General features: G+C 36.6%; 2 protein-coding genes across 6 annotated transcripts; one reads left to right on the plus strand and one right to left on the minus strand.

Annotated features, from left to right (window-relative positions):
- Nucleotides 1-657: 657 nt before the first annotated feature.
- Nucleotides 658-9,417, minus strand: LOC108101605 (vacuolar protein sorting-associated protein 41 homolog). 5 transcript variants are annotated; one of them, XM_043208739.1, is made up of 12 exons: nucleotides 9,270-9,417; nucleotides 9,090-9,215; nucleotides 8,889-8,999; nucleotides 8,683-8,800; nucleotides 8,270-8,623; nucleotides 7,881-8,208; nucleotides 2,348-2,416; nucleotides 1,878-2,279; nucleotides 1,642-1,828; nucleotides 1,346-1,585; nucleotides 1,168-1,294; nucleotides 658-1,113 (listed from the first exon to the last, which is right to left on the minus strand). In XM_043208739.1, exons 1-12 carry the CDS (start codon nucleotides 9,294-9,296, stop codon nucleotides 734-736), a joined length of 2,469 nt encoding a protein of 822 aa, XP_043064674.1. In that variant the 5' UTR covers nucleotides 9,297-9,417; the 3' UTR covers nucleotides 658-733. The 5 variants fall into 5 exon arrangements, with proteins under 5 accessions (XP_043064674.1, XP_017061511.2, XP_043064675.1 ...); XM_017206022.2 differs by having other exon boundaries at nucleotides 8,854-9,024; nucleotides 9,270-9,415; XM_043208740.1 differs by lacking the exons at nucleotides 8,889-8,999; nucleotides 9,090-9,215; nucleotides 9,270-9,417 and having other exon boundaries at nucleotides 8,687-8,778.
- LOC108101616 (beta-1,3-galactosyltransferase 6) lies at nucleotides 4,766-7,874 on the plus strand. The gene has a single exon (XM_017206034.2). The coding sequence runs from the start codon at nucleotides 6,681-6,683 to the stop codon at nucleotides 7,827-7,829; it is 1,149 nt and encodes a 382-aa protein (XP_017061523.1). The 5' UTR covers nucleotides 4,766-6,680; the 3' UTR covers nucleotides 7,830-7,874.
- Nucleotides 9,418-12,474: the final 3,057 nt, after the last annotated feature.

The following is a 12,474-nucleotide window of genomic DNA, read 5'->3' on the forward strand; positions in this document are numbered from 1 at the left end:
TTCATACTTCGCATGGATTTGATATAAGTAGAAATAAAAACACCATACCGCTTTCTAGGAATCTAAATATTTTGTTTGAAATGCATGTAAAAGATATTCGTGGTAGTAAATTAAAATCCGAGCAAAGCCTTTAGATTTGATTTCGAATTTAGCAATCTATAGAAATGTGTCAATAAACAACATCATTTTAAAATCATTTTATGGTGATGAAGTTATAGCACAAATTTCTCTAATACATACTATAAAATCGACCGTCCCAGTTTCAAAATCTTAAATTCCACATTGAAGTTGCTTTTGCTAAGATGATAACAAAATAACAAGTTAACTGGACTGGACTTAAGGTTCGACTGTTTTCCTTATGGGTTTTATTGTAAAAAATTTTAAAAATAGTTTTATCATATTTAAAACTAAAAAATAGTTTTATTAAATCTGACCTGCGAAGTAAGGCCTTTGGAAAGCCACAAAAAAAGAAAAAAAAACACGCCAAAACCTCTATGTTTACGGTGGTCAGGAGTTGAGGAATAAATTGTGTTTAAGTAAGGTACCAAAAATAAAGTAGCTCCAGCTTTATGATATAGCCGATCTAATGTGGAAAGTTTCAATCTGAATCTTCACAGGCGAAACTGCGGAGGCAGTTGCTATATAAGCCAAATAATAAATAATTATACAGTTTATTACAGAATTTATAAAAATTACAAATAAAGTCAGCATAAAAGAGCATGGGAACATGAACCTATTTCTCCCCAGCTATATCACTGATCGTTAGTTTACAAAGACTGCAGTGTTTGGTGGTAGTGCTGCTTTTTAAACAGGGCTCATGGTAATCATGTCCACACTTAAAACCCGTTATACAATTGTAAACACTATTAATTAGCAAGGGGCGTTGGCACAGTGTACATAGGTGTTCAAACGAAATCTGCTGACCACGTCGTTGCAGGCTCACTACATCTGAGTGGCTATGAAAGTAGTCATCCTGCTGAATTTTTTGCGCGCAGGCAAACATTTTCTTTTGGATATTGTAGTACCAAAGCATTTTAACGAGTGATTTTCTCAGATTTGGAATGTTCTGACCGCTTTTAATTTTACAAACGATTACCTCAGGATTCACATATTCTAAAAGTAAATTAAATGTAAAAAAAACGCAAAATACATTTCAGTTACACTTACCTACGATGCCATCCAAAACTTTGGTCACAATTTCGGGCTGCTTGGTAGATTCGTTGATAAGCAGACTCCAAAGATCATTGTCATCATGCTCCTTGCAAAACTCAATAGCCATATCTATGTTGTTCATCTGTAAAATTAAATGCTGTACTATAAAACTCTTTAGTTTAGGTTTTCTTACGCTGTAAATTATGATATTTAAGGCTTCTATAGCTTCCACTCCACCCATACAACCCAGCAAATAAACCATCTCTGGATAAAAACCTTCCCGTTTGCATATGGTTAGCGCCTCCTGAATGACATAATCCTTTGAACGCTTTAGAAACGGCAAAAGTTTTTTCCGATCGAATTTAGCATACAAGGACACTAATTTATTTTGAAAGACATTACTAGGGTCCTTTTTTATGAGGGCGTCCAAGTACTGGGAAGTAAAACAAGGAGTCAAAGCATTCTGAATCTGCAATAAGAGGCTTTTACCCAATATAGATACTCTTGATTGTGTTCCAGTTGCTGAACAACAATCTCGGGCTTGATTTTTTTTTTGTTTAATAATATCTCAAATGCTCGTTCGCGGTCCAATTGAATGAGTGGTATGATTAATTTGGAAATAACATCGTAAAGCTCATAGCGACGTATTAACTCAAAGACGTCTTTATTTTGCAACCTATAAAAATACTATGAGACAAGAAATAATTAATGAAGTTAGTACTTACTTTAAATACATGCGAAGTGCGCTTTCGAAGTCACCTTGATATGAGTAAAGAAGAGCCAAGGATTCAAGCAACTGATTGCCATGCTGCTTGCGGAAGTTATCATGAATGGCGTTAATAACAGCCAAGCCATCGTAAAGCTGACATGGCCACTCCTTGATGAGATTGAGAAAGCCGTTTATATCAAATTTTAAAAACTCGTACAAAACCATCTCGTACACGTGGGGATCAAGTTTGCAATCGTTCGACGTTGGCAGATAGGCACTAACGGATCGTAATTGTTGACACTTTACAAACTTGAAAACTTCTTCTTCCCAAAGTAATTTGTTATTGCCCAGCATGCGAAGGCAAAGTTTTGCAGCATCGTCATATTGTTTTAGGGTCAGTAAATGATTTATGTATTGTCTGAAAAGTTTTCATTTTTGTTTGTATCTATATATACATATGTATATAAAAACTGTTTTAAAACTTACCTGGCAACAGTAAGAACCGGCATGCTGCTTCCGAATGTGCCTATCAGTTCCATTGCTTCCTCATATTTTCTGCGAAATTTGAGTATTAAAAAGAATTTAAAAAGGTATGAGTCTAGTAGTAAAAATGAATTATTCTATTAAAGTCATTACCGTCGTCTTGTCGTTTTAAATCTGTTCGTGTTAATAATTACTTTGATTATCTTACATTTTTTACATGTTCTAAATTAAATACATAAAGTAAATACATTAAGTGAATAGGCGAGTCAAAATATAAGATTACTCTGAGGACGGCAGTTCACGTAGTGACACCGGACTGTGCAAAAATGAAAATGCAAATGTACTATATGTAGGATTTTGTCCACCTCGTGCTTTTCGAACTGAAAAGTTGTGCGCGGACGAATTTTTGAAGTGAAAACTTCTTTAGCGGCGCTGAGCAGGGTAAAAACATTCAAACTCGCGTCAGGGTCCCGTTATGCTGATCGAAAAAGCGTAAGATCGAGGGGAAGGGAGAGGAACTAGTATCTCCCACTCTTTCTACCGTGCCTGAGTCATGGTACAATAAGAGAACTACGTTGTATAATTGTATCATGCTTTGTATAATTGTACCATGACTCAGGCACGGTAGAAAGAGTGGGAGATACTAGTTCCTCTCCCTTCCCCTCGCTCGGATTTTTTCCCCCCTATGGTTCAGTGCGCTCGGGATTTTGAAGTGAGAGGTTGTCCGCGGACAATTTTTTTTTCTCAAAACGTTAACCCTTGTGTGCTTGTGAAAAATACTTGTTGCAATTATTGCAGCAAGCACATACAAGGCGTAACATGTAATATTGCAGAAAAATATTTTGAAATGTGAACAATATGGGAGCGAGTCCTGAAAGGCAGCTTTGTGTAAAAACCAAAAATTTCGGAAAAATTAATACTCATGGTCATATAATAGTCCTTTTTAAACCCCGTGCACAGCATAAGGGTAAAACGACATCATCTTCTTCTGTTTCTTTTGCACTTACGGGAAAACACCCTCTCACTCGCACTCATTGTAGTGCCCAATAGGGGGAAAAAAAAGCCGACGAGACTACCTTGTACTTACACTTAAATAGGTTCGAATCAAAACTGTTTGTTTCTTACTTCAGTTATCATAAACCAATTGTATCAGTTGTAAAAATTTGCGATGATGATTCTGATAATAACGATGATGTAAACGTCATCGAAATTATGGATGGAAGTTGATTTTTCTGAGAGATAAAATTTAATGTAATATATAAATAACGATATAATATTATAAATAACAACATATAAATTGCCATATTTGTGTACGATAGCGCAATAAATAAACATTGTATTCTACCTCTCTCATAAATGATTAATATTGAAGTTTTCACTTCTGCCGGCACTCCCGGAGTGCTACCGGTGTTTTTTTTAAAACTTTAACCATTTTGTGCCTATCGTTGGAGCAGTGATCTTTTATTTTAGAATAATAACTTTTACTATTTAAAATAAGAAGTATTAAAGTAATTTAGTTGAAGGAGTTAAATTAAAGTAATGCAAATAAAAGAATTATAAAAAGTTGTACTCAAAATAAAATATAAAAACTTCAGTTTTGTACTCTAAGCCTCGCATGTAAAGTAGCCTACTCTTCTAAATTCGGAAAATCCCCAGCTAGGCCGCTAACCGCAAGTTCAACTTTTTGTATAGTTTTCTTTCCAAGATAAATTTAAAGATAAAAGCTAGCGGATTAGGTGCAGCAGTGGACTCGGCTCAGGCTTAGAGATAGATATAGATCTGAGGGAAAGAAAAAATTTTCAGTAGAGCTTAAGGTTTGCGGGTCGGGCGACAATATCGGATAGCTTCCATACGAAAGAATCAAATAAATAATTCTCACGCCGATGTTTTTGAGCGGATCGACTTGATTTCTTTCAGATGGCGTTTCCTAACTACTATTGAATTTCGCATTAAATATCATAATCGGATAGTTCTATCATATAGCTGCCATTGGAAAGATCGAAAAATATGTACGAGGTGTGTTCAAAAAGAATCCGCTTCCAGACGACTGCAATAATCGGCACATCACATGTAAATACGGTTACTCAGATCCGAATTTGTACTACAAATCGCATCTTTAATTGTAAATAACAAGAAAACGGTGCAAAATTTTCACTCTCCGCCAACGGATCTCAAAGTTTTAGAAAAAAACTCATCGTTTCCATATTTTACTTTATTTTTTAAGCTGTATTTACCGTGCACCGCACTTGTAAACAATTACCCAAATTTGTACTACAAATCGCATTTTAATTATTAATAACAAAAAAACGGTGCAAAATTTTTACTCTCCGCCAACGGATTTCAAAGTTTTAGAAAAAACACATCGTTTCCATATTTTACTTTATTTTTTTAAGCTGTATTTACCGTTTGTAAACATTTACCGAAATTTTTATTACGAAACAAGAAATTATTTTTTAAGTCGATACGAACACACTTTTCACACTGCACATATGTAAAAGTGTCCCACTGTAAAAGCACCATGATTGATTTGTTATGTTCTGTTCGTTCATCGCAAAAATTTGCTTTGAAATTTGCCTTTACCATGTTTTGTTTTTCTTTGCACTGCGTTGCTTTGTGTCCGCGTTTGCTACACACGAAGCACTTTCCGTTACATTTACCGACTTATCCGATATAGTTGCCAGTCCCGGTAGGTTCAGCAAGATAGCCTTAAAACGTAGAGTCTAGTTTACATAGAAAAAGACAGACGGATAGAAGTACAGACGTATTTCGATTCAGATCGTGATGTTTATCAAGAATTGTATACTTTATAGGGTTGAGGTGTTTCCTTTACTGCGTTGCAAGCTTCTGACTGAAGTTTTGCTGCCCTCTGCAACGGTATAACAAGAGCTCTACTCGATCTGGCTCCATATCAGGCACCCCATCCGGCTTCATACCCGACACCTGCGTCGGAATCAATGCCGCAATTTACACCGGATATGGCAGCAATTTTTTTTTTTTTTTTTTACGGCATTATGTAAGGTGCGGTACGGTTTAGGTGCCGGATACGAAGGCGGAAGGACTGATGGACGTGGCGTTAAAAAAAAGCGGTATTGACTGCTTACTTATTAACAAAACTTCTGCTGTATTGACCTCTAGAATCTGTAGGTTTAAAAAGGCGTAGGCGCCACAAATACACAAATTATTATCTTCATTTTAAACCCCAATACCCTATTTTTTTGGTTCCCGAAGTTTTGAAGTTCAAATGGACCGACAGACCGACTGGCAGACATAGGTCGACTCGTAGAGTAACCTAATCAGGAATTCTAGGCGTCGCAATGTGCTTCGTATGCCTGAAGTGTACTTTTCAAGAAAACATGTTTGGAACGTGACACGAAAGATTGCAAGATTTATTGGACAATTTGAACTCACCCAAAATCTACCCGCGACCCACACTTACAATACTGCAGTACAGTACAGTTCTTTTAGCAGTAACGGGTAAACTTAGTCCATTTTGCAGTCTATTTGAGGATGCTGGCATGCGAATGCCAAGTCCAAAATTATCAAAGTCACTCTGTTTTTATTATCGCACAAACACTATAATCGGAATCTTAAAACTATTGAGCAATTAGTAAAAGAAACAAGACAGAACGTTATAACAGTAACGGTTAAAACGTGTAAGCAACTGAAAAGGGGAGTAACTAAAAAAGATGGTGAGCAAAGTGAGTAAGAAACTGAATCTCCTTATCTATGGTAACCAGTGTCGGTACAATTATGCATTAAGGGCTTTTGTTAAAAATGGGCTAGGAAACTTTTTTTTAAGTTCCACCTTGAGACCCTAACATTAATAAAAATGTCGGAAAGCGTGATTTCTAATTAATTATTTGTTAAAATAGCAATTAACACTGCGGCGAGACCAAACGCTTTTAGAGCATTGCCGCAGTGTCAACTGGCACATTTTAAGTTTCTGAGGCGCTAAGATTTGAAGACATATTAATGTTAATCAATAAAATTTATCGATATCTCGGACCGTTTACACCGCCATGGCGTGAAGCGCGCGCACTATAATCCGACATTTAAGGATCGATATCTCGTAAACGGTGCGAGAAATTGAAAACAAAGGTATTCCTTAAAAAGTGTGTGGGCCACCCAACTTAATAGAGATGTGAATATTTTAATTTGTTCGACCTTCTCTTTGCCACTAAATTTAGCCTATGAAAAAAAACTAACGATAACATCACATTCCTTTTAAAGCATTCCACAAATAGAAGGTACTCTGTGGAGAAAGTATATAAGCAGTTGAGCACCGTCGTTACATATTTTTCTTTTCTACGGTCACTCTGCTAAATTATTACCAAAAATGAGGCGATTTAATAATTTAGTGACTTTGTTCACAGCGATATCTGCTTTTTTTTTTGGAAGTTTTATAATGAAAATACTTTGTTCGGTAGAGAAATGTCCGGCAAATAAAAGTGAAGCTTTCCAACTGAAGTCACATCCCAATCTATTTCTTTTGGTGGTAGTGCTTAGCGCTCCGAGCAACTATGACCAGAGAAACGTAATAAGGAAGACTTGGCTTAACAGTACAACACAGCCCCTTCAGTTGCCTTACTACCCCGAAGATCTTATTTATATTCCACCCTACGGTCCCAGTGGACATTTGCAATTGGAGTCGGTTCCACAGCAAGCGAATCGGCTAAGACAGTATTTGAAATGGCAGAAAGACCTGCTATCAAAAGAGCCCACAAAGAGTCAGCGTCGTATCAAAGTAAAACACATTTTTTCTATTGGTACAGGGAAGTTAGGCAGCTATTTGCAAACAAAACTGCTAAAGGAACAAGAGCAACACGGCGACCTTCTGCTACTGCAAGAGCACCAAGACACATACTCCAATCTTACTGTGAAGTTGCTAGAGACCCTGGCTTCCCTAAGGAGCAACTATACATTCTCCTATGTCCTTAAAGTGGACGACGATACATACGTCAAGCTGGACAGTCTTGTTAATGAACTCGTCTCCTATGATCGAAAGTTACTTCGTAAAAGCATTGAGTATGATCAAAATCCTTTACCTCAACTTTACTGGGGCTACTTTAATGGTCGGGCAACAATAAAAAAAAGAGGCCATTGGAAGGAGTCAAATTATTATCTAAGCCAAAATTATCTTCCTTATGCTTTGGGCGGTGGATACGTTTTATCTCAACAGCTTTGTGAATATATACTTAACAGTTCTCACTTGCTCACGCCGTATGTATCCGAGGATGTCTCAATCGGAACCTGGGTGGCTCCACTACGTCACGTCTATCGCTGGCACGATCCCAGATTCGACACCGGGTATATGCCACGAAAGTGTCAACCCTATCATATTGTTTTGCACAAACGGAATCTGAAAATGATGACCGACATCTACGGCGACAAACTTTGCAGTAATACTGGCTCGAGCTCTTTACCCGAATACTACTATGATTGGACGAAAACGTCGGACAAGTGTTGCGACAGCTTAGTAGTATAGACACGCCATGAAAAGTTTTGAACCAAAAATAGAAATGAATGCTTTGCCTACCTGTGTTTAATAAACCATTCTATGCGGTCATCCGTTTCGATAAGGCTAGCTACGACTACATCCTTAGGAGCAGCAATATAAAACCGATTTTCCTCGACTATGCAACCAAGAGAATAGTCATTTACGGTGTATTCCTCATAGCCACGTAAAGTCAAACTGTCTGTGCAAATCTCTTCGCTGGTGTTCATTTTGTATTCAATAACGCACAGAACCGGACGAAGGGATTTAAAAGAATCGCTTCGTCTTTTGCGGTAGCCAAGCACCACTAACTGGCTGGCTGTCAGAGGGGCAAGTCCACATATATAAAAAGTAGTTTGAAATGTGGAGACTACAATATTTGAATAAAAATTTAATTTTTAAAATACACTTAAGAATGTTATATTACTCACTCGGATCCACAATATAGCCTGGTAGACTGCTAGATGATGCTTCGATAGGATTTCTCTTGCGAATTTGGCAAATTCGTATAGTGTCCACCCAACCAATTAGCAGAGTATGATCGTTTGTCCATCGCAGGTGGCAACGAAAGTTTTCTAAACGCTCCTCTGTAGGAATCTCCCATTTCATTAATCCAAGCGAGCATTTTTCGTTTAAATCATAGACCCGAACACCTATGTGACTCGCCCAGGCAACAAAACTACCCTGCCAGCAAATCGCCAGAACATTGCCTTCAACTGAGCACAGTTCAATTGGCTTAAATTTTTTAAGTAGGTTGCGCTCGTACAAGATCAGCTTGTCGTCACCTAAAAAATATCGCGTTTGTCGATAGTTAAGTAAAACATAAGCTGCTTTATTGACCTACCCACAATAAATCGTCTACTGCGAGCACTAGGATCGGGCTCCAGCGCCACTGCTTTTATAGATTTTCCGCAACTTAAATTTTGATTGTTCTCGCTATTAAACAAACCAGTAATGTTGACCTGAAATATACAAATTTATCCTGATCTATAGGCCCTTCAGTTTAGAGAATTACTTTTCCGTCGTCAGAGCATGTGGCCACATACTCGCCTTTGGGGTCCACATCAACTTGATTAACTGCCACCTGATGAGTTTGACGTCCGCTGTTACCCAAATTTGAATCCACAGAATTTCCTTGATGATCCAATAAATATACGTGCCCTCGAAAAGTGCCAAATATAAGAAACTACATACATACGTATAAACATACATATTTATGTGCACGCAATTCTTTTAAAATTGTATCCTCACCTTTAAATGTACAGCAGTGCACGTTATTACATCAGTATTAAGTATGTTTTTCAAGTCGTTAGCAAGGCGTTGGTACTTAAACTTCGGCTCCACTTCTTCATCTTCCATGTTTTCGATGCCAGAATCCTGAATGTAATCAAACTGCAAATTCTGATAATTTGAGATAAAAATACAGCTTACGCAGATAATTGGCATAATTTCAGCCATTTCTACTCCAAATTATTTATTTTTATTAGGTTTAAGATTTTTACATTGAAGTCAACAATGTCAAACTTCATGGTTTTTCACAAATTTATACTAAACACTTTCCACTCAGATTTTCCTCTACCTTAATGGTCAGTACACACTAGAGTTTGTTTTGAATACCACTTCTTGAACGGCATTCCTTGTTGGCGTATGTTTTTAGGCTGTTCACAGACGCATCGCATCTGCATCAATGTTAATATTGCATATTACAATAATCCAGATTAATATGTAAAAGAAGGTATTTGAATCTGAAAGTTTCTTCGGGGTAATTGTTTACAAGTGCGGTCCACGCTAAAAACAGCTTAAAAACAAAGTAAACGATGCAAATGATGTGTTTTTATACCCTTGCAGAGCAAAAGGGTATTATAATTTCAGTCAGAAGTTTGCAACGCAGTGAAGGAGACACCTCAGACCCCATAAAGTAGGGGAGAAGTGGGGGTTGTGGACATGGGTCGGTTGTGGGCAGCCCTACGTATATTTTCACAAAATGAAGATTGACTTTTGTTGGTAATGTCATTCGCAAGCAATTACCCTATGTATGATTTATGCCAAATATCAAAGTAAACGAACGCGTTTGCTTTTTGAAATTAACGAATTGGTTTTTTTTGTGCTTGGAAAAGGTGGTGAAACTTTATTCAAAGATTTTCAATAGTGTATCAATTAAAGTGAATTGATTAAAAAGGTAAGTGTAATGCATTTTTATTTAGTCAAAGCATTATACTAAATGGAACAATATCGATTTGAACCAAAAAATTTATGCAAACACATTTTTTAATTACTTCTTAAAATGTCTGCGAAAGTTGGTTGTGGGCACCAAAATTGGGTGGGTTGTGGGCACCCGTTTTTTTTTGCCAAATTTTTTTATTACCTACAATTTCTTGTAAAATTGTTTTCAAAATTTGTTTGGAACCCTCTAGAACATTCTTGTAGAAATCTTAGGCTCTTGGAAAAGGATCCTCTCCCGCTGAGAGGGATTATCACTCAATTGTGACATCTGCGATCGAGCTTTTCATCCGAAATGTGTGGACATGCGGGGCAGTCATTATACATGTCAAAATTTTGTTTCCGACGATGAATAACGCCTATCCAGTCTTTGAAATAAATAAATTGTCATTTTGTTGATATTGGTTGCGGTTTTTTTTTCCATATTATTCCATTTGCAGCATTTTTTCCCAGGGTGCCCACAACCCCCCAAAAAAAAATTTTAGCTGAAAATTACGATTTTACAAAAGTCCATATGAAATTTTTTCGCATGACAAAATCAAGTATGTTTCTTCATAATTAGTTAGCTTAGGTCTCTAGCTTTACACAGATACCCATATGTCCAAATAATATGCACTAGTTCGGTAATTATAAGCCAAAAACAAAACTATGCCCACAACCCCCACATCTCCCCTATATATGTTCTTGATCAGCATCACGAGCAGAATTGCAATACGTATGTACGTCTGTCCATCTGTCCGTCTGTCCGTTTCCGCGCAAACTAGTCTCTCAGATTTAAAGCTATCTTGCTGAAACTTTCCCAAAAAATGTGTAGTTATTGCACGCAGTATATAAGTCGGAACGGGCCGGATCGCCCGACTATATAGGATAGCTCCCATACGAGAGAATGAAATAAAAAATTCTCACGCCGTTGTTTTTGATGAGATCGACTTAAATTCTTCAAGATGGCGTTTTCTAACTGTTATTGAATTTCGGAATATATTTGAACAAAATCGGATAACTCTATCATATAGCTGCCATAGGAGAGATCGAAAAATATATTTAGAATTAATGGAAATAAATTGATAGCATCGTTGTTTTTTATCCCACGAGCATGATTTTTTGAGTATCACGTTTCTTAACTAGCCTTGATTTATAAAAAAAATTTCATAAAAATCGGACAACTATATCATATAGCTGCCATAGGAAAGATCGAAAAATCTATATAGAATTAACGGAAATAAAATGATAACATCGTTATTTCTCATCAGAAAATCATGATTTTTGGAATATAGAGTTTTCCAACGACTCTTGAGTAGTAAATAAAATTTCATCAAAATCGGGCAACTATATCATATAGCGGCCATATGAACAATAGTCAAAAATATGGAAAACTAATCGAAAAGTCGTCGTAGCTTCGATGTTCTTTAGCCTTTGTGTATTCTGTTCGAAATATTTGATGACTGCAAGGGTATATAAGCTTCGGCTTGCCGAAGCTAGCTTCCTTTCTTGTTTTTCTAACATTTCGAAATCCGTTGGCGGAAAGTGAAAATTTTGCACCGTTTTGTTGTCGTGTTGAAGTGAGACGTAAAATATGTTGAAGGCGAAGAGGTATTACGGCAGGTTCTCACCTTGTGGCGAAAAAAAAATCGATATTTTTTTTTTTACTTTTCGAATAGATATATGTTTTAAGAATGGGCTCAACAAATTTCAGATCAAAATTTGAAAAACTACAAGAGTAACAGGCATTTACATGGAGCACTTGTCGAGCACCGGCCATTTGAAGCCAAAACTTTAAACGCGTATATCTCGGAACCACGTTTTCTGACCTTGCGGAAGTAATTAAAGGCGTTGGGGTTAACCAATCGTCATCAAATTTTTTTTTAAATGTTCCTAATTGTTTCCTTTAACTAATGAACTAGGATTATCCAAAAATATTGAAAACTGTTTATTTGAGAAAATAATTAGTGAGAAAAAAAGGGTGAAAATCGTAATTTTTTTCTTAAGGGGTTATATACCTTTTCCAGGCTCAAAAAATCGAAAAAAATGTTATAATTTTTTTTAATGTACATACTTTCAACAATTTTTCTGCAAAATTTTTTCGAGATCGGGGCACTAGAACCTAAGATACAGCCGTTCATAGCGCACGGTGTACATGACTACCTAATGTCCACCTAAAACTTTAAGCGCGATTATCTCGGAATCGCATTTTTGAGAAAAGGTCATTGCGGTGAGCACGATATCTCGGTAACCACTACATCGATCGATTTGAAATTTTGGGGGATTGTTTGTAGATACAATAGCTAGTTCGTGAACGAAGGAATTTTATTTTCGACAAATTTTTCTATTTTTTTTGGGGCGAAAAACTAAATTATTAGACCTCGAAAAATCGTTTTTTTTTTTTTTTTAAATAATCACTGTAACTGTAAAAAAATTT

Source organism: Drosophila ficusphila, unplaced genomic scaffold (genome assembly GCF_018152265.1).
Source record: "Drosophila ficusphila isolate 14025-0441.05 unplaced genomic scaffold, ASM1815226v1 contig_636, whole genome shotgun sequence".
In the NCBI taxonomy this organism is placed as follows: domain Eukaryota; kingdom Metazoa; phylum Arthropoda; class Insecta; order Diptera; family Drosophilidae; genus Drosophila; species Drosophila ficusphila.